Consider the following 16,518-nt stretch of genomic DNA (forward strand, 5'->3'; position numbering starts at 1 on the left):
GCGGCCGTCCCAACGCCCCGGTGTTTGCCTTGTAGTCGCCGCCGGGCGCGGCGGGTCCCTGTTGTGCGGACCGTCCCTTCACGGGGGGGCCCTCGCCGGCGGGGTCGCCCATCACATGCTGCCAACCGGGTAGCGGCGGCGCTCTGTGCGTGTGCCGGGCCCTTCTTGCGGATCTCCCCAGCTACGGGTCGCGCTGGGCCCTTCGCCTTGCCTTGGCTTCACGGCCGGGGTGGACGGGGGTTCCACCTTGCGCGTGGCCTCGGCCGGCGCCTAGCAGCCGACTCAGAACTGGTGCGGACCAGGGGAATCCGACTGTTTAATTAAAACAAAGCATCGCGAAGGCCCCAGCGGGTGTTGACGCGATGTGATTTCTGCCCAGTGCTCTGAATGTCAAAGTGAAGAAATTCAATGAAGCGCGGGTAAACGGCGGGAGTAACTATGACTCTCTTAAGGTAGCCAAATGCCTCGTCATCTAATTAGTGACGCGCATGAATGGATGAACGAGATTCCCACTGTCCCTACCTACTATCTAGCGAAACCACAGCATTTTTGAAGCCTTATACCAATTCCTTCTCCTTCCTTGGGAAGTTGCTTATTGTGATGTGTCTCCTCTGAAATCAAACTGACCTGCCAGTGCTTGTAAGGTAATATTGTTGTGTTCATCTTAAGAGGAGTCAATAGCACAAAAGCTGATTGGTAGGTCTGGTTCTTTGGTTAGCAAAAAACCTATAAAGGACTGCAAGGGCATAAAGGAGAAGGAATTAGACACCTCATGATTAGCCTGGGAATATACCTGTTTGAACTTAAATGGCCAAGTTGCTGTAAAAAGACACAAATCAACTGACATAGTAAGGCCAAATTGTAACATATTTCAGTTGAGAGAAGTTTTTAGTTTTTTAACTTTTTGTTAATTTTGTGGGGAATCCTTTAAGTTCAATGCAATATGGAAATGCATTCTGAGCATTCATTTAATACTTATTCTTACAAATAGATTCTTCTATTTCATATTTGTTAACATTACCTTGTGTTTGTAACCTGACAGACAAACCAAATAACAAACCAAAATGTTGGATTAAAGTGATACATCTGCCAAATGCATTATTGAAAGTCTAAGTCTTATTTTTACTGTGTATGAATACATTTCTGATTTTATTTTCTAAATGTCTCAAATTAACAAGATGGAAGTTCAATCAAATGAATGATCTAAATGCTTAAGTGCCTGAGATTTAGCAAGTAATTGTAATTTGTTTAAAATATGTTTTAAGTTGAAAGGCTTGCCACATCACTTAATGCAATTTCAGTTATTTTCCAATACTTCACTTCAATGCAATAAACCTCCTGGGTAACCTCCACCTTTTTGGCTCGCTCAAGTTTTAGTCAGTTTGGCTGGGCAGTATTGCAGTGTTGCAGGCTAGCTCAGTGGACCTCACACAATACTAAATGTTATATCAGAAATATTATAGTGCAACATATTTCAGAAATATTTCACATTGCAGAAAGCAGAACAAAAGCATTTTGTTTTACAGGACCAGAGGGAAAGTTGTCCAGGGTTCCGTAATGAGATTTTTATTTGTAGTTTTTAGTGTTTTAGCATTTTAACACTTCCTGGTTCCAAAAATCTCTGGAAAAACGAATGGGAACGCTGACACCATCCACTGCTCATTCCTGCCGGCTTCGAGGTGGGGACACGGTTGGTGTTACACCAAATTCTGTGACCATCGAATTCTCTGACTCTAGTAGGCACTGTTGCCACAAGACAGCTTGAACTTGCTCACACGGACGAGTTTGTAACGCAAACAACATACGCATAATCTTACGCATACACATAATCATAAGCATTAACATAATGTTAAATTGAGCATTTTCCTCTCCATTGACACCCATTATAAGGGAAAGGCTTAACGTGATGTGAGATGTCAGACAAATTTGGTGGTCATGGGATGTTGTTTTGGAACAATACTAGAAAGCACACAGGTTACACTTTCTAGTCCGCTCGGAGTCTGACCATGCGCAGTTGCTGCAGACTTGTCTGAGGGGTCACAAAAAGTTGGAGGTTACGCGGACATAAGGACAGAGGCACTAGCACACCCTCTGATGATGAAATTTACATCACGCGGACCCGCATGACGGATGCACAAAGTATAATCAAGGCTTTAAAATGCCTTGTAGTGTAGCACAAGTCCGGGTGGTCACAAAAAAGTGGAGGGTACATGGACATCCGCATAGAGCCATGCGTACACCCTATGAGGACTACATTGATCTCGCTAATCGGAGGCCACTCAGATAATGACCAAGTGAGACATGAAATGGTGACAGTCACTTGCACACTTTACTATCGCTGGTTAATTTGACTGTTCACGGCAGGCCAAAACGACCTTCAGGCCACCGGAAATGTCCTGGTGCTCCTGACGGCCTGTCTGCTTGTGTTCTCAATCATCTCTTGTCCAACTAATGGCAAATAACATAGATTTATTGACACTATTCTGCCCATGTATTTCTATAATTACAAGGCCTACTCGCATATTTGAGGCATTGGCATCATCGGCAAGTGGCGTCTGAGCATGTATCCTCTCATTCAGACAGAAACAGTGTTGAAGAACATATAAATAGCATATAAATATTAGCATGCATGAAGCTGTGTTTGCATGACTGGTACAAAAACAGCCTATAACCTATATGAGGCAGGAAAGGGGCATTTCAGGTGAAAACACTTGAGCTTCTCCTCTTGCTGATACAATACTTCTTAAACATTACTACTACCTCATTCACTTCATTTCACTTATTACCACCACTAATACTTACACCTGCACTTTTTATATACTTATCATATCTACACTTCTTACCTCAATTGCTGCTAGTCCCAATTCTGTTCATATTACATATCTATTTCTTACTGTACATATCTATTTATTTATTCACTTACTCCACCTTACATATGCACATACTCTGCACTTTTATTGCTATTTTGCACTTCTGGTTGGATGCTAAACTGCATTTCGTTGTCTCAGTACTTGTACTCTGTGCAATGACAATAAAGTTGAATCTAATCTAATCTAATCTAAAGCTTCACATTAGCCTTCAAACTTTACTGATTGTCAGGTGTTGTGTTTATATTCCTTGTTAAAATAATTAATTAAATTAATTGTAAAATTTAAACCCCCTGTATATGTGATGCATTTAGCCTGTACTGTCTGCTTGCCCACTACTAAACTAGCACTACTGTCTTAAACCAACAAGCAGTACAGCGTGAATCTTAGTTTTACAGTGCGCATGCGTGGAATAGCTGTTCACCTGACGAAGATGGTTGGTGCTGGCTTGAACGAAGTGGTACCCTTTAAACATGTAAACATGTAACGCAGAGTTTAATTCCGTTTAATTCCGTCTCAAAGATGAAACAACAGCAATAAATCTCCATGCGCCATTGAAGCAGGTACATTTAAGGCTACAGTATCGTGAAAGTCAGGTTGATCTGGTACTCAATCGGCAAAAGGTATGCTAACTAACGTTAGCGAGCTAGCAACATATCCAGTGTCAGATAGCACGTAATTAACGGCACTGCTAGTAAGCTAAGCTAACTATGTCGGTGTTGCTAGATGCAAGAGGTTCTGGTTAACCTAATCGTTCAGTTATGTGTACATTTGTTTGTGTTGAAGACAAAGTCCCCAGTGTCCCTGTAGGACGTCAATGAATGCACCATTTGTTTATTCCACTGTATGCTTACATTATATATAACTTTATCCGGGACACCTAGCTGTCCACAGACTACAGTTAAGATAGCTATCCTAGAACATTAGCAGATAGCAAGCTACCTTTCCAGCTAGTCAGCTGTCTATGCTATCATGGGACGACATGCTTCAGAAACAGATGCCTGCAGTTGCTAAATACATCTTCAGTGTCGTTTATACTGTCGCCTCGCGTAATAACTTCATTATAACATAGCTAGCTAACTTGGCAAAAAAGCAATAGCATGTTATCTGAACTTATTTGAATGTTTCGTCTCACAGCGCTGTGTCACAGTTCAACTGCTGTGCCAGTGAGTCTTGGCTAGCTAACTAGCTGTTGCTGTCTAATTTAGCGTGTAAGAACGAACAACGTTAGGGTTCTTTTCGTTATGGACTAACATATAACTTTTAGAGTTTCTAGCTAGGGAATTTGGTGGTTTTGTACTTCACCCAGCAAACGCAAGCTGTGTATCTAAGTGTATGGTTTGTTGTGCAGTCGTTGAACTGTGAATTGGTTCAGTGTTTTCAGACTGGAAGGTATTTGACAGTCCTTAATTGAGTTAGACTTGGAAGGCAACCTTGTATCACAAGGATTCTCTTGTTTAGGCAGGAGAACTGTGTTGTTTGTGTGTTATGCTTCAGTTTTTACTTTAAGGTTGTCTTGTGGTTATGGTATGCATGTTTGAGCAAGAAACAAGTTTAGCCTGATTTCCTTCTTCCTTCTTCCTTCTATCCGGTCAAGTGTATCGGGATCTATGTTGGACTGATTTTTTTTCTGTACTGTGAGAGTAGGCTGGGGTACTAATTGAAGGGTGAGATCAATAGCATGTGATGTGTCCGCTAACCTACTACTGAGATATTCTCCCGACCCACAGATAAAATGTCATTGACGTATTTGAACCCTCTCAATAGATTGAATGATAAGTGTTGTATGTTGAATGACCAATTCACAGATAATCTAAGGATGCTATATACCCCAAGTGCAAAGTATTCACACTTTCAGTGCAGGAATAGATAATAAGGTATTAATGCTGTTGTTATCCGAGTGCATTTGTGCTGAATAAATAATGGCAAGGTGTCTTCCTTTCTGTCATCTCAGTCCTTCACCTACGGCTAAACCATGCTGAAGTGGTTTTCTGGAGAGGAGGGTGGGGCTGCCCAGGGTGTAAGTATCAAAAAGGCATAATACTGCATTAAGTGAAAAGTATTAATACAATTGCTAAAACTGTTGGGCCTTTTCTATTTGTCCATGTTTCCAACCTGAGATATGGATCCAACATCCATATAAACTTTTTTCTGTCAATTTAGCTGTTAGCATGTATTTTGTTTTGTATGTTCCCTCAAGCCATAGTATTTTGTTTATAATGCATAAGTAGGCTCTCATTATGACCCTCAGTACGGCTCTAGTTTATCCTGTTGTGCTCAGTTACTCAGTGGGGTCTGATCCCCAGTCAATGAGGCATAAGGCTGCAGGGAGAACAGTGGAGGGAACAGATTAAGAGGGTTTTATGGAAAGTGCTGACCTCACAGCTTTCGCTGGGGCATCCTGGCTGTACTCTCACCCTCGGGTGGTGCTTCCCGTGGTGCACTCATGTCTTTTCTCACCTTGACCGTATTGCCACGCAAATGACATGTTTTTGTTTGGTATAATCCCAAATCAGATGGGATTGTAGTCTTGTTTTACAACCATATACACAAACTCACTGCAGCAACTGTGCCAGCTATGCTGCTAGTAACAGCCTGTAGATGTTTACTTTAGCTCATGTTGTGACTGCTGTGCGGAGAGGCCCACACAGCAGCACAGTCCCTGTCTTCTGTGCCATCATAGTCTGCCCTGAGGTTTGAGCTTGCTTGTGTGTTTCGGTTGCAGGCCCCAGGCTCTCCTCAGGGAAGTGCTGGTGGAGGAAGTCCAGTGCTGTCAGAGGTGACCGAGCAGCTGGCCCAGACCCAGCAACTTGTCGTTCAGCTCAAAGAGTTCATCCGAGAGAAGGATGCGGCACTGGGTGCCAAAGATGAGCAACTGAAGGTAGAGTGCTGTTAAACATGAGCACAGACACTAAAATAACATTTCAAACCCTGATGTGTCCATCTGCCTTAGTTTAAGGATTTGATTTAATTGTTATGAAGTAATAAAAAAAGCTCATTAAAATAAGTGAATGCACTGACGTATTTTCCACATGATAATCATAAATATTATATTTTGTTATAAATATTGTTTTTTAAATGTGCTATATGTAAGAATTTTAGTTTAAAACATCCCAAAATTAACTGGAAATTGCAACAGTATGTGAAGAAATAACCGCTATGACGTAATGTCAAGAAGGCCTATGCTCTGTGTTGTCCAGATATCTACTAAGGTTAGCATGCTAATCAGCTAGCTCCGGCCCGTCCTCTCTCATAATGCCACTTTGTACTTCAAGAGGAGCTTGTGAGTCAGTGTAGCAAAAACAGCAAAGTATGTCATCACTGGCATAAGCCCACACTCAGGAATGGCGTTTTTAATTGCTAAAATCCCTTTTCAGAGGCTAAAGTAATGACCAATAAAGTGTAAGTTAATTTGTGGAGAAATAGAACGCTCCATTTTTTTTTTTTACAATTACAGAGCCTCAATCCATTTTCAAAGTTCTGGATTGAGTTTACAAATCGACTCTAAGCATGGCACTCCAGTTGTTAGTATCAACAAGTAGCTCAGTAGTAAGCCCATTGCTTAACATTAATGGTTAGACTATCAGCTTGCTCAAAAGCTTGAGTGCTTAAATGAAGGTCTGTTTTCCTCGACTAAGTTAATGTAAATATCAATTGATGTGTGTGGGTTTTGGGGGGAAATAATGATATTGGTAGGAACATTCAGCCTATTCGATAAAACAGATCACTGAGCAGTTGTTTCATAGTCCCAACCTGGTGACAAACTCCCACGATCACAACTCGGTGGGAAGTGACCAAGTGGTTTAAATAAGATAACATGCTATAGAAACAGAGAGGCTCCCTCAGTCTGGAACAATGGTGTTCTGTCCGTGCAGTTTGACACTGCAGCCCCACTGTTCTTCCTATCGGTTAAATATTGACCAGCACCAGATCGTAGTGCAAACACACAGGGCTGACATGTGAGTCCATTGTGCGTAGAGGGCATTCTGTTGGGCCCTTTTTAATGTGCCTTTTTGTGAGCTGGTTCTGAAATGCCAAGTTGTCCAGAAAGTTTGAAAACTGCAATTCCCTGGTGGTTCCCAGCCCTCACTGAAAGACTTGCTAATCCTCTCAGACAGAGAAAGAGTCATGTGAGGCCAAGCTATCTAAGATGAGGCTGCAGCACAAGGCCAAGGTCACCTCCCTCAACGCCCAGCTGGAGGAGCTCAAGAAGCAGCGGGGTGAAACCCCTAGCAAGGGCACCCCACTCAAGATCAAACGGGTAAGCATACACCCGGCCACACCTAGTGCCAAAGCACAAACAGGACCCTTCAAGGCACAAACAATACTTATGAACAGAAGTATAATGGCTTGTACAAGTGCTACTTGTCTGTGTATGACTGGTTTCCAAGCAATGTCAAAAGCCACATGATGGCTGTTGACTCATAATGAGCCCAAATTGGCCAGACTTGCTCATGATCATGGTGACCATTGCTTATGCTCCTGCAGAGCGGCAGTGGGGAGTTAGGAGAGGTTGAGTCTTCAGCTGCCAACCGAGGCAAGATCCTTCTGCTGAAGAAGAAAGTGGAGGAGCTGGATCAGCAGCTGTCTCGGAGAAATGAAGAGCTAAGGATCAAGGTACATCTGTCCTACAGATTAAGTGGTCACCTCCTCTCCTCACAGTGATTAAAACGGTCTATTCAGTAAAAGTTTCAGAAATTGCTGGGGCTGCGTGTTTGCCCTTGAAAACGTATTCTCCCTGAATGTTGTAATATAAACGACATTCTGTGTTTCCCCACAAAATGGTAGGAATGAGACAGAGTGAAAGATGGCTTTTTAATTTGTACCCCAAGGCTATTATTGTCCAGGTGTTCTTTCAAGCTTTGCCTGTGAACTCAGGAAATGTGATGCCTGGTTCTCCTGTGGCTTAAGAATATGCAGGCTCATCCATGCTGTATTTGACCATTGTTTCCTGTTGTTGTTTCTTCATGTTGGTTTTTGTTGTGTATCACCTTGTGTCAATCTGTTACTGTATGTGACTGTTTTCCACAAGGATAAGGCATTCATTTATACAGTGCCATTTCGATTGACATGTTTTTTAAATCGAATTATGAATCTGTGTGTGTGTTGTCAGACCCAAGAGCTGGAGGCCCAGCATGAACGTGGCTTTGAGATGGATGCCATGCTGGTCGAGAAGGACAGGAAACTGGCTGAGAAAGAGGCCTACATAGTTCACCTGCAGATGGCAGTGTCTGGAGAACACACTCAGTCTGGGCCAGGCTCTGTCACTCAGGACAGCAAGGCAAGTGCATTTAAACCCATCAAATAAGTCTGATCCGTTCGATATTCTATGATCTAATTGCATCCATCATATTTCATTTTTTTTGATGATGCAGGGTTATATATATCTATAAAATATCAATATTTGGTCAAATATATCATTTGCTTTTTTACTTTTTACTATTTGCTAAATATGATGTGTTCTGTAGGTTCAGTCATCAGAAGACATTGGCTCTGTTCAGGAGCTTCAGTTGCTGGTGCAGAGCTTGACTAAAAAAGTGGGGGATGGAGAGGAGAGGTACAGCCTCTTACAGGAGCAGGCGGACAGCCTGAAGGCCCTGCTGGAGGCCGAGAAAGCCCATTACGAAGAGAACGAGAACATGTACAAACAAAATGTAAGATAGCATGAGTGGGTTTTGTGATTTTTATTTTGTGATCAGGGGCACCTAATCTCTTTGCTGGGTTTATCTGAATGCGCATGTGGTTGTAATTCCAGATCCAAACATTCAAGGACATAATAATGCAGAAGGACAATACGCTGCTGGAACTGAACCAACAACACGAGCAGGAACTCTTTAAACTAGCAGCAAAATCAGACGCCAGCGCGGACCTTGAACAGGTAATCAGTCGTTATCCCGGACGTTGCCAGAGGGCATAAAACTGACCCGAGAACCCTTTTATAATGAAGATGTTAATGATTTCAGCATGAATTGATTTATGGAATTATTCAAATATATGTGTTGCAGCTCCTGAAGGCCTTGAAGCAGAAACTACATGAAAAAGAGGAGGTGTTGCTGGGAAAGGCTCAGGTGATCGAGGTTCTCCAGAGCGAGGTGGATGGCAGAGACCAGCAGATTAAGGTGAATATTGTATTGCCTTTCCCTTGCATTTTCCCTCGTGAGTTGCTCTGCTTGCTTGTAGACTCTTAATCTTCTCAGTGTTACATTCTCTTACGATGCCATCTCACATCTCTTTTTGTTTATCCACTCTAAGATTGTCTTGCATAACTGAGATTAAGACTAGTAATCCGTTTAGTCATAAGATTTCAGGGTGTTGATTAGAGAACCTTTTCAATTGACATTTGACATGTTATAATACCCAACATCTAATATCCACTCCACAATCCAAATTCAATTTTCGAATTGCATTCTAAAATTCACAGATTCGGCTTCCAAGAATCACTGTGTGGTTTCTGGTACTAAAAAAACTGGCCACCTCTAAAGAAGTGGATTAACTCCTTAAAACTCATTACTCACCAGAAGTAATGTACTCTTAGTTGTATTGCTTCCCCTGAACAAACAACATTTGGTCAGTTGTAGTCAGTGGAATTTCAGTTTCAATTTAATTTACACAAAAATCACCAGTAATTCACTTTCCTTGGTAAACCATATATAGTGGCTATGATTTGGCTAGTCTAATGTAGTGTTGAAGTGACAGAATTGGACTTTCAAAAAGCGATATCTTAAATGTCCTCGTCTCCACCCTGTGCAGGAGTTGGCTGAGCGAATGCGGCGTCTGCAGGGGGAGAGGGAGAACCTGCAGTCCAAGCTGGAGGCTGAGAAGCATGTGATGCGCGCTCAGCTGCGGGACCTCATGCAGAAACACGAGTCAGAGCTGCGGCGCATCACGGAGAAGCACGAGCAGGAGATGTCCGAGAAGGAGCAGGCACTCTGTGGGCAGCTCCAGGACCTCCAGAGGTCCCCTGCACCCCCGGTCACGGTCTCTGAGGCTTCCATGGACTCCGGCTCAGCACATAGGCTCTCAGAGCTGGCAGGTAGTCTGATCACTTCAGCGTCTTGCGTCGTTGGTTTTGTCAACTTTGTCATCATTTTAGCATGGTGTAATGTTACACTTGTGTGTATATAACACTCCCTGTTTTTTTTTTTTTCTTACTGTCTCTTTCAATTTTTTCTCACTCTCGTAGCCCAAGTGAAACTTAAAGCAGAAGATGCCAGCAAGTCAGAGACAAAGTTCTTGAAGATGAAAGCATGGTCTAAGTCTCGCATTCGACAACTGGAAGAAGAGCTGAAGAAGGCCCAGGCAAGCCATTACACTCAAACTGTGTCTACCTATCCTGTTGTTTGTATCATCTGCTGTCAGTGTAGATGTTTTTGACCTTGGTGTCATAATTTAATCTCTCCTCAGTCTGGAAGCTCAGCTCCAGATGTCTCGATCCTTCGTAGCCACGTAACAGAACTGGAAGAAGAGAGAGAAGAGATGCTTTGCAAACTTGACCAGTATGATGACCTTAAAGCCAAAAATGGTAGTTTGCACTGGACAGTATATTTTGTTTGTAACTTGATGTGGCCTAAGGGCAATCAAAATGCGTAAACCTAATTCATCTGATGTGTGCAGAAGTGCTGGAGGCCAAGCTGGTTGTGTATGAGGAGCAGCAGAGGAAGATGCAGGCTGACTTGGAGCAGGTCACCAAGAGAGCTGCCTCTCAGGTCAGATCTCCCCCTCTGCTACTGCATGAACTACTGTTGATTCTCAGCCTCTCCTTCCCAGTGCAGCGAGCCTCAAAGCTTGTCCTGTCAACCACCATGGCTGCTTTGGTATGTGCCCTGATTTTATTGTTTGCTTTGGCGCCCACAGGCCAGCGAGTCTGGCAGTGTTGATGAACTGCAGAGTAACGTCCTGGAGTGGCAGGATATGGTCTCCATGGTGACCGATGCAGAGGCAGCCCGTGACCAGGCCTGTGAGGAGAAGAACTCCATGGCCCTCAGGATGAGCCACATCGAAGAGGAGAGAGAGGGTAAGGAAAGACAGCGGGGATGAGCAGACTGTCTAGCGCCGCAAAACCACTAACAGACCAGGGCTGTAATAAACCTGCCGGCGGTGGTGTGTTTGGCTCTGATGGGTGGGGTAGTAATTGGACAGATTGGAAATGAACCGTCATGGTATGGTTGACTTCAGAAAAACACACTCACTCATAGGCCTCCAGCTTGCAGCTGCTGCTAGTATTGAAAAGGCCCCTCGCCTTCCGCAAACATCCTAAGAATTGTGTTAAGGAAATATGTAGTCTCCACCCTTGCTAGTTGAAAAGCTTCTCAAACAACTTTCTAAAAGGGAGATTATCCAAACGAAACCCTTAAATTATCCAAACGAAGGCCTTAAATCAAGTGACAATTTGAAATCGCCACCTGTAGGACAGCCACATGAAGAACCGATTTCAAAGTGTCTACTGATTTAAGTGTTAACTGTTATCCCCTCGATATTGCTTGTGAAGAGACCATGTTTTGTTTCTGATGTCACAAAATGCCCTTGTGAAGCACATTATATCACTTTTGTCCTGATTATGACCTCCTTTATCTGTTTGACCCTACAGTAGTCCAATCCAAACAACAGTTTGTTTTATTTTGTGTTGTCCCCTCCAGTGTTTTTGTATTGCCTGTTCATTTAGCATGACGCCTTTCATGACACCGTGTTTATTTTTTGTCTTTATTTCCTCTGTTCCATCAACATGGCGAGCGTTTGCTCTGAGCCCCAGCCCCACTCCACCTCTCCTCCTGCTCTTTGGGATGGGTGCAGCCACAGAGAACAGTTTCCCATCAGTTTTGTGCATGCAGGTCCCTCCCCACCCAGCCCCAAACAGCCAGCTCCACCTACTGCACTGTTGTGTGTTTCCCAGAATCCCTTTTTCTCTAAGGGCAAACATTCACTAGTGCAGTAGAGGTTGGCAGTTTACCCTTCATTTTGTGTTTCTGTCCTTTGGTCCCTTCCCCCCTTTCTCTTCCCTTGTTCACAAGGCCCTGTCCTCCAAAATACCTTTATTAACATGCAGCCGTGCAATTTTTCCTCTGGTGGTGGGAATAAAGTATTTAACACTCAGCTGCCCCTGAACATCAGTGTATGTGTAGGATATAATAAGGGGACAAATTGTATGTAAATGGTTGGACCGAACCTTTTTTTTTAATCATGCAAGTTTAGAATGTCTGGTTTGCCAAAGCTGGCTAGCAAATATTAAAAGTTCACACCAGTCGTATTTCAGCCCTTCATATTAGATATTGTATCTCAGCATTTGCTGGCAGCTGTTGTAATATTTTGCAGCTTTAATTAAGTTGATAGCAAGTAACCCCAGGCTCCTCTATATATTGAGCTATTTCAGGAAATGGCCGTTGGATCAAAATGATCAGTTTTCGAATATAACCGATGTTGCTTGACATTGATTTGACCCTGATCAAACTGGACCGTAGAATTTCATAAAAGTAATTAACCGCTTAACATTATAGCACTGATCACACAATTCCGCAATATACTAATAATTCTGGGTTTTATTTGTCTTAGTCCTGGCTGAGGCTTTGAACTATCTTCTAGTCATTTCCCATGTTCTTCATTAAACACAATTTGACTTTCCCTCTGTACTAATGTTACATACTAACATCACTTAAACCATGTCACATGCAGAGCTTCATAGAGGACCACAGGACGTTGCTGCAAAGTCTTCTGTAATAAAAGCAATGGGATATTTTCAATTGAAAAGAGACCAAGTCGTTTTTTAGTGTTTTTTTTCCAGCCTCCAAAGTTATGTCATCAAATTAGTTAATTCTATTGTTTTAATAGTGATTTTAGCGTTCGTATTGTGGCATTAAAGAAACTTCAAATGCGGTCCTCTAGCATTAGTGTAGAAGCCTTGCATGGAAATGGGTGACAGAATTTCTCCAGATATTTGGATCAAATATGTTCCACAGCTGACACTGCCATATATTTTGCTTCATTGTGTAGCTGAATACCTTCATTTTCTTGGTGTCTTGGTAATCCTGCTCATATTTCCTCCCTAAGCTAAGCCTCTCCCTGCATCTGCGTTCGGTTAGACCCTCTCCCTGATATCACAAAACAGATGGGAATGTGTTTTGTGCTGCTTGATTGTGTTATAATGTTGATTTGAATTTGTTGTGATTGCACCTCTTGCCCAATCACCAACCCAAAAATTAGTACCACTACAAAATCAACCAAGTCGGTTGGGGCTGTGTCTCTGAGACTTCCTCATTTCAGAGTGGAAGAATGTGCTCTGCTAAAGGCTTGAGTTTCAGCACAGGTCATACAATTCGTTTGAAGAACAGTCCTCGCCTCACCTCTACTTTGTGTTTAATGCTCTCAATGCTGGCCGTAAACTTGTCCTTGTGATGTGCATGGCTTCTTCTCCCCCAAAGCTGCTTTGTTGTGCTCACACAAACAGACATTGACATTTAGACACACACACTGGCAAATCTCATATACAAACATATACATGAGCACTTTCTTTTAATCCTCCCACTGTTCACTGATGAAAACGTGCATGGATTTGTGTAAACTGTGCTGTGATTGTGTGATTGTTGTCAGGAGAGAAAGCACTTTTTTTGTGCTTCTTTCTCTTCCGCTGTTGTCCTCTGTAGTGGTCTCAGTCTCTGTCTCCTCCCTGCCTCCTCACCTGTCCCACGCCTTCATCCACATCCTTTTCCTCTCCGACTCCAAACCCCATCCTACCCCACCCCCACCACTTGGTTAAATTTGTGTACTCCTACCCCTTCCTGTGGCACAAAACTGATTGAGGATGACTGGTTCTTTCCTGGCTGCTCCGATCCAGCGCTGGCCAATCGGCAGCAGGAGTTGGAGGAGGAGCTGGCCCAGGCACGAGGGCTTCGCCATCCGAGGGTCAAGAAGATGGGAGACCCTGGCACTCGCAGCTTGCAGGTATGGAAGTGCAGGAATTTGTTTTACAGGATAGGATATGACCTGATTGTGTTTGTAAAAACGATTTTATTGTCTTTTTTTTTTTTTTTTTTAGAGTTGACTTTTTACAAGAATGATATTATCAGAATCGAGTCATAAATCTTTGGGAAATATGTGTTGCTGAATTTGTTGCAGGAGGACCTGGACTTTGATGTGCAGCAGTCATTCCCTGATCCTAGCAGTCCTTCGGGCAACACCACTCCAATGGAGGGAGAGAACATGGGAGGTTGGTGGCCTGAGTACACTGCCTCTAATACAGGTGTGAAACCCACTAGACAGTTTATATTAGCATGCACATCATTTCTGTCACCAAGCATTTGTGTATCTCCATAGCACTATAGTTTGGATTTTTTTACGTTTCGTATTACCATGACTTAACACTTCACAGTGTTTCATCTGAAACATGGATTTGTGTGTATCTAACACATCAACATAGTGCACTCATAGCTTTGGTTGACCTATATTTTTAGTTTGCATTTCTCTTACAGTGAACATTTATTTGAAGCATGTGCGTGCTGGTTGAACTGCCTAGTTTCGGTTCAGTAGAGTGTGCTGCAGTCCTTTTATTGGACACATTGAACTTGTGAGTTGTCTTAAACATGTAGGTGAGCTGAAGCAAGTCTTGGTAAGTATTTGATTTCATGATTATGTGATGTTCTGCCTCCTAGTGTCAGGCCGGGTTAAGGGTTTCTTTTTTGTTTTTGAAAACTTCACATCTGAACGTGTTTCACATAGAATTATTTAATTCTCTCTAAATAAATGTTAATTTCTAATCTAAATTCAATTTTCGAATCACTGCACATACGAAATCCTTAACCTGACTTGTTCAAGCTTTCTATTGTAAGTTTTAAGCAACTGAATGATCATAATCATTTCTCAAAGCTCCTTATTTAAACCATTTTTGCATGTGTGTGTATTGATGACTGATTGTATTGAAAAATACACACTTTTGCAGTGCTTTGGGCTCATGTGTGTTTGTATGTGCACTTGAACAACAGATGGCTTAAGGTCAGTAGTAGAGGAGTTGGAGGTGGAGAGAAACCAGCTTCAGGAGCAAATCATTGCCCTCGAGGACCGCTGTCAGGACCTAGAGGATAGGCTACAGCTGCAAGCCCGGATTGAATCCTTGCAGGTTTGTTGATGTCCAAGTGCTTTTGCAAGCTTTTTCATGTGGTCCTCATCTAAGCAAGAACAGTGCAGGGGAAAAGGTTGCACTGCCTTTTGCTAATGCCCTTGTTGTCTAGAATTACACAGGCTATGACACGCCATGCATGAAGCAACTAACTCAGAGAAGGCTAATCCATTCAGTCTTCGTATGAATTAGTGTTGCTTAGAAATGTTTGTTTGGAAAAATGTGTATAATTAAGTTAAAGCTTACTACATACACTCACAATGTTTTACCATCCTCCTCCAAGCTTCTACTAATGACAGAGAGTAAACAGAGCAGTTGTTAAAGTTAGCAATTCAAGGACTTACAAATCAATGAAATGTGCGTGTAGTTAATTGAGAATCTTGTGCCCACGTACTAGTATTTTGTAACAAAACCCTCTAACACAGGTGACGTTTGATGTAAATGAAGAAGGGAGGCCATTTTGGGTTTGTCAGGTGTGTGTTTGTGTCGGTGTGTTGTAGAGAAACTCCCTACTGCAGTGATGTCTAACGCTTGGGTTGTTCCTGTTTGGTTTTGTCAGACTCACTTTCCCGTGTCCACACAATGGGTGTAGTACATGCACAAATCGAATATGGTCGCCAGTTGACTTTATTGACACAGGGTGTGATCAGTGTGCAGCTTTCTTCCTCTCTCTGTTGATGTGCCTTCAGTTTTAGAGGAGGGGATGTATCAAAAACCGAAAGGGGTGTTTGTGTGCTGTGAAATAACATGCGCTGCGTTCTTGTTTTAATACATCACCTGGCCCATCTTGCATTCTTCATCATTCCTTCTGCTTTTACTTTCTTGATCAAGAATGAGTCTGAGAAACTGCAGGCTCAGTTGGCAACCCTCCGCAGCCAACAGACCAGAGATGCTGAAAAACACCAGCTCCTTGTTACAAGTCTCAACGAGCAGCTCAAAGGGTAAACCAACATACATATGTTGATTTCCCATGTGTAGAAGTAGAGACAAATTCATTAATTTCACATGTTAATTTTAAAAGGTTTGTTACACTTGGCTCGTGTCTGTCTATATGTAGGTCTTATAAGGAATAACAGCCACTCAGCCACTTGTATTCAAACTTTCATCCTTTTACTGTAGATTGAGTGATACACAAGAGTGCCTGGAATCGTCTCTGATCGAGAAGGAGAACACACTTGCCAAAACCTCAGAGAAATTGGAACTTATTGACAGTCTCAGAGATGCTCTTCGGGAGAAGGAGGAGCAGCACAAGGATGTGTCTGATAGACTTCTTCAGACGGAACATAATGTAAGGATTTTAGTTTTTTTGTAATGTGTGGGTGTGTCGTGTCTGTCTGTCTATCTGTCCGTCTGTCTATCGCCACTTGTCTTATCTAATGTTTAAGTGACTAATTTGTCGTCCGCCATCATTATTTTCATAGCTGTCTGACATTACCAAGAAGTGCAGTGCTTTTGAGAAACAGTGCTCTGAGATGAAAACAACAGTAGCAGAACTCACCCAGAAACTGAGTTTGCTCAAAGAAAAGGTATGGTTCGGTTTACATACAA

General features: G+C 42.6%; 1 protein-coding gene across 2 annotated transcripts in view; it reads left to right on the forward strand.

The window, feature by feature from the left end:
- Positions 1-3,261: 3,261 nt before the first annotated feature.
- The window catches only part of LOC105902983 (golgin subfamily B member 1-like), a 31,842-nt gene continuing 18,585 nt past the window's right edge, over positions 3,262-16,518 (forward strand). The window contains exons 1-20 of one of the 2 annotated variants that reach the window (XM_031569445.2): positions 3,262-3,430; positions 4,822-4,887; positions 5,593-5,748; positions 6,982-7,128; positions 7,356-7,484; positions 7,981-8,148; positions 8,336-8,521; positions 8,623-8,745; positions 8,873-8,986; positions 9,618-9,900; positions 10,051-10,166; positions 10,272-10,389; positions 10,482-10,573; positions 10,722-10,882; positions 13,649-13,799; positions 13,974-14,064; positions 14,837-14,970; positions 15,802-15,911; positions 16,090-16,258; positions 16,392-16,496. In XM_031569445.2, the coding sequence (XP_031425305.1) occupies positions 4,843-4,887; positions 5,593-5,748; positions 6,982-7,128; positions 7,356-7,484; positions 7,981-8,148; positions 8,336-8,521; positions 8,623-8,745; positions 8,873-8,986; positions 9,618-9,900; positions 10,051-10,166; positions 10,272-10,389; positions 10,482-10,573; positions 10,722-10,882; positions 13,649-13,799; positions 13,974-14,064; positions 14,837-14,970; positions 15,802-15,911; positions 16,090-16,258; positions 16,392-16,496 (2,598 nt within the window). In that variant the 5' untranslated portion in view covers positions 3,262-3,430; positions 4,822-4,842. Of the gene's footprint in view, positions 3,431-4,821; positions 4,888-5,592; positions 5,749-6,981; positions 7,129-7,355; positions 7,485-7,980; positions 8,149-8,335; positions 8,522-8,622; positions 8,746-8,872; positions 8,987-9,617; positions 9,901-10,050; positions 10,167-10,271; positions 10,390-10,481; positions 10,574-10,721; positions 10,883-13,648; positions 13,800-13,973; positions 14,098-14,836; positions 14,971-15,801; positions 15,912-16,089; positions 16,259-16,391; positions 16,497-16,518 lie in introns of both variants that reach the window. The other variant, XM_031569446.2, reaches the window with a different exon arrangement.

Source organism: Clupea harengus, chromosome 6, assembly GCF_900700415.2.
Source record: "Clupea harengus chromosome 6, Ch_v2.0.2, whole genome shotgun sequence".
NCBI lineage: Eukaryota > Metazoa > Chordata > Actinopteri > Clupeiformes > Clupeidae > Clupea > Clupea harengus.